The 13,960-nt window shown below is 33.6% G+C and overlaps 1 protein-coding gene across 4 annotated transcripts in view; it reads left to right on the plus strand.

Moving 5' to 3' along the window:
- The window catches only part of CEP76 (centrosomal protein 76), a 34,139-nt gene extending 20,179 nt beyond the window's left edge, over positions 1-13,960 (plus strand). For 3 of the 4 annotated variants that reach the window (XM_047827158.1, XM_047827161.1, XM_047827160.1), the window contains 2 exons: positions 100-317; positions 724-1,130. In XM_047827158.1, the coding sequence (XP_047683114.1) occupies positions 100-317; positions 724-862 (357 nt within the window). In that variant the 3' untranslated portion in view covers positions 863-1,130. Of the gene's footprint in view, positions 1-99; positions 318-723; positions 1,131-13,834 lie in introns of those variants that run through there. The other variant, XM_047827159.1, reaches the window with a different exon arrangement.

The following is a 13,960-nucleotide window of genomic DNA, read 5'->3' on the forward strand; positions in this document are numbered from 1 at the left end:
CTTGGCATATGTTAAAATAGTCAACACTTAACAGTTGGTTTCTAAAATATTAGTGTATTTCACCTTTTCTTTTTTTCTTTTGTCTTTTGATTGCTATAGGATCTTGGTCTCACCACTGTTTGGGAAGACCAGCTTTCCTATCTCTTATCACCAGCTTTGGCTTCTTATGAATTTGAGCGTACAACAAGTATATCTGCAGGCAATGAAGAATTTCAAGATGCCATAAGGAGGGCTGTACCTGATGGTCACACATTTAAAGGGTTCCCAATACATTTTGTATATAGAAATGCAAGGCGTGCATTTGCCACATGTCTTCGGTGAATGAATTTTCGAATTCATAAATGTTATTATTGGCTTAGCAGTTTAAGCAATCTGTTAGTCTGGTTTTTTAGGAATGACTTTAGAATCACATAATGAAATTTTATAATGATTTATTTTCCTTGCCACAGATTGTAAGTCTGAAATGTAGCTCTAGGTGGTTGGATAATTTTCCCATTGATTTTGGTGCAATATTAGTTGAAGATTTCTGATCTTTTCTAGTGTAATTTTTTAAATTTATACACTGTGAGGAAATGTTCTATAATTCGGATAGCTTAACCAAAATTACAGGGCTGTTGGTAGCAGAGACAGGATTTTTAAAAATTATTTTAAATGCTGACTTACTTGGAAAAAAGTAAAACCTATGTTTACTTCTTAATTGAATAAATCTTCTTTCTTCTGTAGATCTCCTTTCTGTGAAGAAATAATCTGTTGCCGTGGAGACCAGGTGCGACTGGCAGTTCGTGTTCGAGTGTTTACTTACCCTGAATCTGCATGTGCTGTTTGGATCATGTTTGCTTGTAAATATCGCTCAGTATTATAGGACTAACATTTCTGTAAGAATATACCTGTGTTTTATTGGAATTTTACACATTGTACATTACTAGCTGTTTAGAGGTTCATTATTTTAAAAATCACATTCTGGCTTGGATGTCATATTTTACTATTGTATATACCTGACTGAAAATGTTTCAAAAAAATCATGTATGTATTTAAAAATTAAGAATGAAAAACTTGTATAAATCTGAGTGGAATTTAGTATAAATTAAGTGTTTATTTTATTTTAATAAATGCTACTTTGTTTACAGGTATTCAGTAGTTTAAATATGAATATAAAATTTACCCAGTTTTCTTTGCATTAACAGGCAATCAGAGAGATACTTATTTGTCTGAGGGTTTGAGCCATAGTAAAGTCAATATGGAACATTATTTTTCATAGCTTAAATGGGATTATTTTATATAAATAGAAATTAACCTCACAACAGATTTATTTATTAGGTGAAAATACATCTTGATGAATTATCACTTTAGTGGTTTACCCATGGCTATAGGGATATTTATGACTTTCCAGGGATTTATGGGAGGACTTCGATGCAAGAGCAGGAAAAACTAATACCCGAAAACATAAATATTAATAATAAAAAAAACTCACAGAAAGTACATGAATAATTTATAAGTATTTGATTGAATCATCATAAAAATGAATTGAGTATTTTAGAAAAAATTTATCATACTCTTTTTTTATGATACTGATAAAGTGTTTTCTATAATTAATTTTTTTTAATTTATTTTTTTAAGAGAGACAGAGTGCAAGCAGGGGAGGGGCAGAGAGAGAGAGGGCAGAGAACAAGCAGGCTCCAGGCTCTGAGTTGTCAGCACAGAGCCCGACGCGGGGCTCAAACTCATGATCTCTGAGATCATGACCTGAGCCAAAGTCGGACACTTAACCAACTGAGCCACCCAGGTGCCCTTGTTTTCTATAATTAATATTTGCAGTCTGTTGCTGATTTTCTGTAGTCAAAGGATCCATTATTAGCCTCTTCATGGATTCCATCTTATAAACCCACATTTGTTTTTCTTTCTTCCCTTTTTTCATTGTGATAAAAACATCAGTGTATGTGTAACTACTCTAAATGGGAGAATCATTATGTGAGGCCACTGAAAAATAAGCATATGTAAGGGACTTCCTTCTGATACTTGTTTTAAAATCGAGCAAGCCTTTTTTTTATATATAATTTTTTTTAATGTTTATTTATGTTTGAGAGATAGAGACAGTGCAAGCAGGGGAGGGGCAGAGAGAGGGAGACATAGAATCCAAAGCAGGCTCTAGCCTCTGAGCTGTCAGCACAGAGCCCAGCGTGGGGCTTGAACTCATCAACTGCAAGATCATGATCTGAACCGAAGTTAGATGCTTAACTGACTGAGCCACCCAGGTGCCCCTAAAATTGACCAAGGTTTTAAGAGAGCAACAGTGAACATTAAAAAAGCTATAGCAGTTTCACTTTTTGTAATAAACTGCATGATGTGGTAGCTATGACTGTCCATTCAGCACCTCTGTGCACAGTTCTTGATTCAGTTGCTTTATCCATTGGTCTTCTTAAGAAAGCACCTGTGCAAGTTTTTCTTTTCATCACTTTACCTCACCATTGCAAATAAAATGATTTAATGTTTTTAAAAAAAATTAAAATCTAGAGATAGCCTAAAATTTACCTTTTATTTTTATATATGGTATTTATGATTTAGCTTGCTTAAAAAGTCTGAAAATATCCCTCTTCTCAGTTTTCTTTGAAAACAATAATCAGATATTTCTTGTGAGACTGACATGACTTTAGAGAATTAGAAAATAAGAATTAAGACTTTTTTATTCTGTTGTCAAAATTACTCATAAAGCTATCAATAGAGAAAATCGCTTGTAATTTTCACCTTTTGGAACAAACTATTTATGAGGCACATACTAAGAGGCAGACTATGTTAGGATGAAGGCTATATTATCATTAAGGCTGGGCTTCCTGCCTTACTGTACCAGAGTAACATATGTATCCATAATGCACCTTTGGTATAAATTCTGAAATAAATTTCCTTTTTATGCACTTTAATAGAGTCTGGCATTAATGATTTTCTGTAAAGGTGGTTTATTTCAAAAGATTATTTCAGTGCATTTATCACTAGAATTCTACTCTTACTACTAACAATTTTTCTTTTTTAAAAATTAAATATATCTTGTCTATTTAGCTGTCATAAAGGTGGTTTTCCTATTAAAAATGTAAAATTTTTTATGTAATGTCTTTAATATGTTCTTTTAGACAATATGTACGCTAGTACAGTTCCCTATACATATATATGTGTGTGTGTGTATAATACATAGGTGTATTTATTTAGTAGAAGATTATCAGAAACCTAGAAAGTTCATTACTCTAGCATGAACCTGTTGAATAAAAGTTATTAAATTTAGTTCCAACCAAGTAAACACTCCAAGTGCTGTTAAATTTTTTTCTTGTATTGAGGTATACATTTTTTGATATCGGCAAAAACACATTGACAACCTGGCAGTTCTGGAAAGTACATGTATTTGAAACCCAGTTTTCTACTTTTTAACAAAGACAAGGTTTGAACCAAAAAAAGTAGCCTTTATATTTGAAAAGACTGTTGCTATTAAAGTACTATTCTATGCCATATAGCTGACCATCAGAATACATTAGTTACAAACCATCGATTGTTTAAACTAACCCATTTATACTTCTGATTTCATGCTGTACTAAACAGGAACATAGTTAAGGTTAGACTACAGTTCAGATAATAATTTCATACTTTCTATTTAATGGAGATAAGTACAGGAATTAGATGATCTGTTTTTTTAACATGCTTTTTTTTTTTAATATTTATTTATTTTTTGAGGGACACAGAGTGTGAGTGGGGGAGGGGCAGAGAGAGAGAGAGGGAGCCACAGAATCTGAAGCAGGCTCCAGGCTCCGAGCTGTCAGCACAGAGCCTGATGCGGGGCTCGAACTCACAAGCAGTGAGATCATGGCCTGAGCTGAAGTCAGACGCTTAACTGACTGAGCCACCCAGGTGCCCCTTTTTTAACGTGCTCTTAACTTTTAAACCAATGAAAAAGTAGCATTGTTTTCAAGCTGTTGGCAGTTGAAAAATAATTTGGGATTAGCCAAAGCCTTTATAAAATATTAAAAACAAAATAGTCAAACATATAAACTGGAAGCCATCTAATTTTGAAGAACCTATTGTTTATTGTTTATAGCATATTCTATATTGTTTATAGCATATTCTACATTTAAAACACAAGTTCACTTACAGTCATCAATGCATTTAAGTGTGGGTATTAAATGTTTAATATTTTCTTCTGAGATTTGGTTGGCATAGTCCTTGTAATTACATTGGACCTTTATTTGGTTTGTGAATTCACTACATGACACCAGTGTTGAAATAGTCATGGATACTAGAAGGGAAGGTAGAGGAGGTTATTAGCTGGTTGTTAGTTCACATATACTCTCAGGAAAGATTTCTTTCTCTGATTCTATGGAATTTAGACTTGTACTAATACTCCAAAAACAGATGTTTCCTAGTGTTTTTGAAGGTAGCTATTTTTTTTTTTTTTTGGTTTTGCATCTATACAGTTTTAACTACCATTATACTTATGCTATTTTTACATGTGATTTAATATTTCACGGTTTTGAATTACAGGATTTTGGACTTGAACAGAATCTTAGGTCTTCTAGTCCACTTAATTTATATAGTAACGAAATGGAGATCTAGAGAAGTGAAGTTCACTGTCTAAAGATAATATTTCTAATAGATCAGTTCTAGAGCCAAGTTCTGACTTTGAGTTTGCTTCTTTTTGCTATATCTCTGTACAATGTGAGTTTTCCTCTGGGGATGGCATTTCTGGATATGACCAAGTAACCCACATAGTATGGAAAATTTTCATTTTAGTGGTTCTACCCAAGACAGGGACATGGAAGGCACCAGTCTTTATGATACTTATCACATAACCTATAAAAAATTGCGGTGATATTTGGGGTATCAGGTCAATGACAGATGAGGCCAGAATTACCTTTCAGGGAGTCTGGCCTAGGGAAGCTGAAGCCCTTAGAGGGACAGTGAGCTGCTTGAGATTCCTTGTGGTGTAGAATTCAACTATTTGTATACTTAAGAGATTCAGTAAACTGACATATAAGAGTAGTGCCCACTAACATGCATCTAGAAAATATTTCAGTCCTATTCAGTCTGTTTTAATTCTGAAATCCATTTATTTACAAATTAGTTGTTTAACTGGCTACTTGTTACTGAACTTTTACAAAATCTTTTCCTTGTACAAAGTGTCCAGTGAGGGAATGGGACCAATAGTAGTACAAAACTGTAAGATGATTGTCAGAAGTTAAATCTATTTGATTTGAACATAAGCAAACAGATTTTATCACTAATTTTTAACAGCTTTATTAATATAATTTTGCCTACTATACAATTAACCATTTTAAAGTATATAATTCAAAAAAAGTATATAGTTCAGTGGTTTGCATACAGTCAGATGTGCAACCATTAACAATCAATTTTAGAACATTTTACCACCTCAAAAAGAAACACTACCCTTTAACTATTACTCTATCTCCCCTCTTTGCCTCCTAGCCCTAAGCAACCAGTAATCTACTTTCTATGTAGATTTCCCTATTCTGGATTTTCTTATGAATGGAATCATATATGGTCTTTTGTGACTGGCTTCTTTCACTTAGCATAATGCGTAAGATTTATCCATGTTGTAGCATGTATCATTATGTCATTCCTTTTTTGGGCAAATTTTCCCTTGTATAGTTACATCATATTTGTGTATCTATTTGTCAATCAATAGACATTTTGGTTGTTTCCATCTTTTGGCTAAATAATGCTGCTATAAACATTCATGTCCAAGGTTTTGTGTGGGCATGTGTCATTTCTTTTGAGTATATATACACCTATGAGAGGAATTGCTGGGTTAATATAATAATTAACATTTTAGTGAAATGCCAAATAGATTTTCAAAGCAACTGCACCACTTTCCAATCCCACCAGCAGTGGATGAAGGTTCTGATTTCTTCACATTCTTGCCAACACCTTGTTATTACCTGACTTTCTGATTCTAGTCATCCTAGGGTGTGTGAAGTGGTATCTCCCTGTGGTTTTTACTTGCATTTCCCTGATCTCTAATGATGCTGAGCATTTTTTTTCACGTGTTTGTTGGCCATTTGTATATCTTCCTTGAAGAAATGTCTGTTTAGATCCATTGCCCATTTTTAAGTTGAGGTGTCTTTTTATTATTGAGTTGTAAGAGTCTTTTATTTATTTTAAATTCAAGTCTCCTATCAGATAGTATGATTTGTCTATGTTTTCTTCCATTCTATGGGTTGTCTTCTTGATTGTGTCTTTGAAGTACTAAAGTTATTAATTTGACAAAGGCCAATTTATCTGTTTTGTTGTTCTTGCTCTTGCTTTTATTGTCATATCTAAGAATCCATTGCCAAATCTAAGATGATGAAGATTTACCCCTGTTTTCTTCTAAGAGTTTTATGGTGTTAGCTCTTAGGTCTTTGATCCCTTTTCAGTTAAGTTTTGTGTATGTTGTCAGGTAACATTCTTCATTCTTTTGCATATAAATATTGAGGTATTTCTTCACCATTTGTTGAAAAGACTATTCTATCCCCATTGAATGATCTTGACAACCTTGTTAGTTGACAAAAGATGTAGGAATAGAGAGTCATGATTCTCTATTGTTATTGTGCCACTCTTTTTATTGTTCCTCTACCACATTTTGATCATCTATCATTGTTGTATGTTTTGAAATTGGAAAGTATGAGGGGTGCCTGGCTGGCTCAGTTGGTGGAGCATGTGACTCTTGATCTTGGGGTTGTGACTTCAAGCCCCATGTTGGGTGTAGCGCTTAATTCAAAAGAAAATGAGTGCATGAGTGGCTTAGTCGGTTAAGCGTCCGACTTTGGCTCAGGGCATGATCTGACGGTTCATGTGTTTGAGCCCTGTGTCGGGCTCTGTGCTGACAGCTCAGAGCCTGGATCCTGCTTCAGATTCTGTGTCTCCCTCTCTCTCTCTCGCACCTCTCCCACTCACACTCTGTCTCTCTCTCAAAAATAAAAACATAAAAAAAATTTTTTTTAAAGAAAATGAATTTGGAAAGTGTGAGAGTCCTCCACTTTGTTCTTTTTCAAGATTGTTTTGGCTATTCTGAGTCCTTTGCAATTCCATATGAATTTTGGAATCAGCTTGTCAGTTTCTATAAAACAACCAGAAGTTTGTTTGTTTCAGGAGTAGAATTCAGTGATTCATCCATCACTTACATACAACACCCAATGCTTATCACAAGTGCCCTCCTTAGTGCTCATCACTCATCTAGCCCATCTCCCTACCTCCCTCCCTCTGTCAACCCCTTAGTTTGTTCTCTGTCATTAAGTCTTTTGTGGTTTGTTTCCCTCTCTTCTCTTCCCACCCTCTTCCCATATGCTAATCTGTTTTGATTCTTAAACTCCACATATGAATGAAATCATGGTATTTGTCTTTCTCTGATTGACTTATTTCACTTAGCATAATATATTCTAGCTCCATCTACATCATTGAAAATGGCAAGATCAGACACCAGAATTATAAGAGGGATTGCCTTGAATTTGTGGATCGCTTTGGGCAGTATTGGCATTTTTTTCTCCCCTAAAAGCCCCAACATGGGACTTTAACTCACAATCTTGAGATCAAGAGTTGGATGTTTTACGAAGTGAGCCAGCCAGGTGCCCTTGAGGAGTATAGCCACCTTAACAATGTTAAGTCTTTTGATTTATGAGCATGGCTTGTTTTCCCATTTATTTTAAATCTTTAATTTTTCTCAACAATGTTTTGTAGTTTTCAGAGTATAAGTTTTGTACTTTTGTTAAATTTATTCCCATTTTATCTTTTTGATGGCTATTGTAAATGTTTTCTTAGTTTCATGTTTGATTGTTCATTGCAAGTGATTAAAAATATAATTGATTTTTGTAGATTCATCTTGTATCATGCAAGCTTGCTGACCTCATTTAGTAATTCCAATAGTTTTTTTAGTGGATTCCCTAGGATTTTCTTTATACATGATTATGACACCTGCAAATAGAAGTAGTTTTACTTCTACATTTCCAACCTAGATGACATTTATTCATTCATTCGTTCATTCATTCATTTACCTAATTGCTCTGGCTAGTACCTCCAACACAGTGTTGAAAAGACGTGATGAGAGCAGATATTCTTGTCTTGTTCATGATGTTAGGGAGAAATAACTCACCATTAACTATGATGTTAACTTATCATAGATACCCTTCATCAGGTTGAGGAAGTTCCCATCTCACTCCTAGTTGTTTTTATTTTTATTATGAAAGGGTGTTGGATTTTTGTCAGATGCTCTTTCTACATCTAATGAGATGATTGATCATGTGATTTTTGTTTCTTATTTATTGATATAATGTAGTACATGACTTGATTTTCAAATGTTAAACCAACTTTGAAATTCTAGGATAAATTGTACTTGGTCATGGTGTATAATTCTTTTTAAATGCTGCTATGTGTTCAGTTTGCTAGTATTTTGATGAGGATTTTTTTGATCTGTATTCATAAGAGATACTGGTTTGTAATTTACTTTTTTTGTAATATCTTTTGTCTGATTTTGATATCAGGATAATCCTGGTCTCATAAAATGAATTGGGAAGTGTTCCTCACTTCTGTTTTTTGGAAGAGTTTGTGCAAAGTTGATTCAGTTTTCACTTTAATTGGTAGAACTCAGAAACCATCTGGTCCTGGGCTTTGTGAGTAGTTTTTGATTGCAAACTCAATTGCTTCACTTGTTATATAGGTCTATCCAGATTGTCTGTTTCTTCTTGAGGCAGTTTTGATAGTTTGTGTCTTTATAGGAATTTATCCATTTCATCTAAGTTATCTAATTTTGGTGTACAGTTGTTCATGGTATTTCTTCATAATCCTTTTTATACTTATAAGGCCAGTGGTGATGATTCTCTTTCATTTCTTAAAAAAATTTTTTTTCTTAATGTTTATTTATTTTTGAGAGAGACAGAGACAGAGCTTGAGCGGGGAGGGGCAGAGAGAGAGGGGGACACAGAATCCAAAGCAGGCTCCAGGTTCCAAGCTGTCAGCACAGAGTCTGATGTGGGACTTGAACCTATGGACGGTGAGATCATGACCTGAGCTGAAGTCGGATGCCCAACCTACTGAGCCACCCAGGCGGCCCCCTCTTTCATTTCTGATCCTACTAATGGGAGTCTTCTCTCTCTTTTTTTTTCCAATTTTGTTGATCATAACAAAGAACTAGGGTTTGGTGTCACTGATTTTTCTTTGTTGTTTTTCTATTCCTTTTTCATTCATTTCTACCCTGATCTTTATTATTTCTGTCCTTCTTGCTTTAGGTTTAGTTGTACTTCTTTTTCTGGTATCTTAATGTGGAAGGTTAGGTTATTGATTTGAGATCTTTCTTCTTAATATAGTCATTTACAGCTATAAATTTTCCTGTAAGCACTCCTTCATATGCATCTCATTAATTTTGGTTTTTTTTTTTTTCATTTTCATCCACATCAAAGTATTTTCTGAGGTCTCTTTTGATTTCTTCTTTGACCCATTGGCTATTTAGGAGTGTGTTAATTTCCATATGTTTGTGAGTTAACCAATTTTTTCTCCTGCTATTGATTTATAATTTCATTGTATTGTGGCCAGGGGACATACTTTGTATTATTTCTATCCTCTTACATTTATTGAGGTTTGTTTTGTGGCTTAACATATTTATCCTGGAGAATGTTCACATGTGCATTAAGAAAAAAAGTATATTCTGTTGCTGGGTGGAGTGTTCTATAGATGTCTGTTAGGTCTGGTTGTTTATTGTGTTCAAATATATCCTTGTTTATGTATCCATTAATGGTTTATTCTAGTTGTTCAGTCATTAATGAAAGAAGAGTATTGAAATCTTCCAACTATTTTTTTTTATTTATTTGTTTTGAGAGAGAGGGAGAGAGAGAATCCCAAGTAGGCTCAGCACTAACAGTTTGATGTGGCGCTCGAACTCACAAACCATGAGATCATGACTTGTGGTGAAATTAAGAGTTGGATGCTTAACCAACTGAGCCACCCAAGTGTCCCTAAAGTCCTCCAACTATTGCTGCTGAGTTTTTATTTCTCCCTACATTCCTTTCAGGTTTTGTTTGATATATTTTGGTGCTTTGATATATATGATTGTAATTGTCATGTGCATATGTCCTTTTTAAAATGTCCCTTTTTGTCTCTAATAATATTTTTGTTTTAAAGTCTACTTTTTCTGATATTAGTATAACTTTCTTGTGGTTGCTGTTTACATGATTATATCTTCTTCTATCCTTTAACTTTTAATCAATTCATATCTTTCAGTTTAAAGTGTATCCCTTGTATATGGTATATAGTCAAATCTTATTTTTTTCCCCAATCTGACAGTCTCTGCCTTTTGTCTGGATTATTAAATCCATTCACATTTAATGTTCTTATTGGTATAGCTGGGTTTAATGTCTGCCATTTAACTTTTTGTTTTGTGTTTCATGCCTTTTTTATTCCTTTATTTTTCCTTTACTGCTTGCTTTTGCATTAAGTGAATATTTTCTAATGTAGCATTTAAATGTCTTTAACTGTTTTGTCATTGTATTTTTATTTATTTTTTGATAGTTGCTCTAGGGTTTCTCATATACATCTTAACTTATGAGAATCAATTTTAGTTTTATACTACCTTAATTCCAGTGATATATGGAATTTTTTAAACTAAAGTTATAAATAATGTTTTGAATGAAACTTGATTAATTTTTTCTGGCAATATATTACTAAAACTAGTGTCTTTGGATTAGTTCAAAGATGTTAGGTTGGAATCTTCAGTTCTTAATAAACCTGATAGTAAGAATCGGTTAAATAGCTTATACATTACCAGTAGCAGTTGTTTTAAATATAGTAGAAGAAATTAATTCAAAGGTTACTTCTTTGCAAATTTCCATGGCAATATTAGGTTCTTTTTCAAAGACATTTTCAGAATTACCCGGTCTTTTTGAAATATGTCTTTATATAGTATATTTTTTCTTAAATATATGTAAAAGAGGTTCTTGTCATTTGGTCAATCACTGAAAAATGCTACTTTTTGCGTCGTGAACTGCACAGGTAAACTTAATGGCAAGATTACTTACGGCTTTGCATTAGATAATCTCTTGTGATCTTTTAATAGACTTCTATATGTTACTTCATAAACTCTTCTTAGTTACTTTACACATTTTTAGGTGCTTTGAAAGAGTTTTAAGTATTAATGTATTAATTTACTTTACAAGACAAATTCAAGGGGTTAACGCTACACCATTGGGCTTTTAATGATGTCATGTTCATTTTTGCATAATGATAAGCTTTCCTCTGTGGGAGAGAAATAAGTGGAGGTATATAGCTAGGTGGCTGAGAATGTGAAATATCCCTGGATATGCTTGTAGGAATGTTGTATAAACAAATGTCCTCTATCTTATGTGTTAGGTCAGAATAAAAGTTGTGAACAGTTGGCCTAAATTATCTTGGTGCTTGCTCTAGTGCTCTGTTTTAGCTGAGGAAAGTTGGCCCAATATTTATAATCCTACAACATAAAAATTGCTTCTGCTACAAAGAAAAAAATGAATACTATATAATTTAGTTAAAACTGAAAATGTCAAATGGCATTATGACAGTATTGCACTTGAAAAATGATAATTACTTAGCAAAGTGTTAGGAAGTTTGTTTAAAATATTGTCATAGTTTTAGGTTGAGATCTAGGAGTCATGTCTTTATGAATTTTAATGTCAATGATGTTTTTCTAACATCTCTTAGAAAGGATTATGATTACTAGACAAAAAGTAGGAACCAGGTTTATACTTCCAGTTCTCATGAGGAATGAACATGCATAGCAAATAAGAGAAAAAAAGACATTGTACTCCATTAATGGCTATTAAGAAAGGATCAAGAGGACACAAGAATTCAGGTTAAGAAAAGAGTTTGGGGAAAAACCTGAGGGAAAAGCACTACTAAAATGTAAGGAGTCCTGCCCTACCTATACCTGTCCACAAAAATTACCAAAGCAAGGCTTAATTCATTGCTTATTTAATTGAATTAAAGGTAAGCCATATTTTGTGCTAGTTACATATTAACCTTGGAAGAGAAATGAACCTTTCACAGAGTCATATACAATATGCTAGGGCCAAGAGCAGCTCCAGACTTCTACCTGCACACTAGGGAAAAAAGACAATCTTTTGAACAATAAGAAAGGGACTTTTTTTTTTTTGTATAAAGTTCAGCAAAAATTAAATATAGAGGTTTGAAAAAATATTTTAGCTTTACCTCATCAGTATGACTTCATTATCACAATGAAAAAAACAACAACAGAGTATGACTTCAGTCTGAAAATGGATTATTTCTCTTTAACTTACACAACCTAAATCTCTGGTTTCTTAAAAGTTTTATTGAGAACTCTACAATTTTCAAGCAAGTGTTGTCGAACATCAAAATTTTGCTATCAAATAAAGATATTTTTGTGCCTTGTGTTCTTTTCAATTTTCCATTGGAATTGAGAAATAAGCTACTGCTTATCCTAACTTGAAATCTGACGAGAGGTAAGGTAATATGGGTAAAAAAACAGGATCTAAAAACCTTATGTTAAAGGAAGTATATTTGAAGTATATTTACTTTTGGCAACTGTCAGTAATTTGCGGTAAGTCATTTAACCTCTGCAGACTCACATTTTTATAAGTAAAATAATGGGTTGTGCTAAGATTTAGGTCTATGAGGTTTTTTCCAAATCGAATCTTCTTTACTAATTGAAGCTAATGATTCCACTTAACTATCAGAATCAGAAGACCATCTTTCCTTGTTGGTTTAAAAGTAATTGTTTCAAAGGAGAATCATGTTAATAAGGTGAAACATGACTATTGTTTGACCGAGTATTTCCCCAAATCCTTCATGAACATACTGATATGCTACTGTTGAGATATTTTACCTCATTCTTCTACTTCTCCTCAGTTTTTATCAGTGGGTATGTAACTTGATCTCATCAAAGTAGGATAGGTAAATTTATGAATACATTAGATGCTATGGAATGAATATGTTGTGGCAAACAACTGGCTTAGAATACAACTTAGGAAAAGGGTATTCATGGGAATTTTCTAAATGTTTCTCAATGAACATTTATCTTCGGCATTGGGGAAAAAAGTTAATTCTTTTACAAGTACAGACCAGAAGAAACCAATTTTGTTGTATTCTTATCTGGTCTATATACTTTTGGTTCTCTGTATAAGGTCACATGCTAGTTTTCATGACTAATTTTAAAGATTTTGGGTTGATTCAGTTTAATTACCAAAATTACAAGACACACCTTTCAAACTGCACTTAGGATTGTTGATGGAATTAGCCTCCTTAGAGGAGTGATAATCTGCAATTCTCTGATGGGGATGGAGTCATTATAGATCACCTTGAAGATAATTACTATCGGGAGATGACCGCTATGGTGAAACTTAATGCCAGGACAAATGGAGGGAGATGGGGTATCACATTATTCTTTGAAAGTGTTTGAAATAGCAAAAGTTTAGTTGATCATAGTGGGATGTACAAATTCAAAACATCTGCTTTTTATTTACTACTCATGCTTGGTGGAGTGAGGAATGAAGTGTGAGGACTTTTTTCTTGCTCTGTGCCAATGTAGAGAGACAATGTAAGTAGCAGAAAGAGCTGAGCTGGTCAGGAGGCCTGGATTCCAGTCCCATCTCTTTCATTTACTAGTCCTATATTTTATCTTCTGTAAGATAGGGATAATAATATCTGACCTTCAAGTTGTGTAACTGAAGAAAGCACTTTGAAAGTATAAAATGTTCACTTTTAAAATTATAAAGTAGTATAATTGTGGGCAATGAAAATTTAGGTTATAAACACTGAAAAAAATATGCTGTTCTATTTTTTCCTTTTTGGTGCACTTTTCTAGGTGAATGTGCCTCTTAGGAGCAGTTGTCTGGGAGTGACTGGATTAAGCTTGGGCTGCACAGGCAGATTGTGCTCCCTGAAAGACTCATAGCAGCTCACCCAGCATGTCCAGAGTGTGAAGCATGAA

This window comes from Prionailurus viverrinus, chromosome D3 (genome assembly GCF_022837055.1).
Source record: "Prionailurus viverrinus isolate Anna chromosome D3, UM_Priviv_1.0, whole genome shotgun sequence".
Classification (NCBI taxonomy): Eukaryota; Metazoa; Chordata; class Mammalia; order Carnivora; family Felidae; genus Prionailurus; species Prionailurus viverrinus.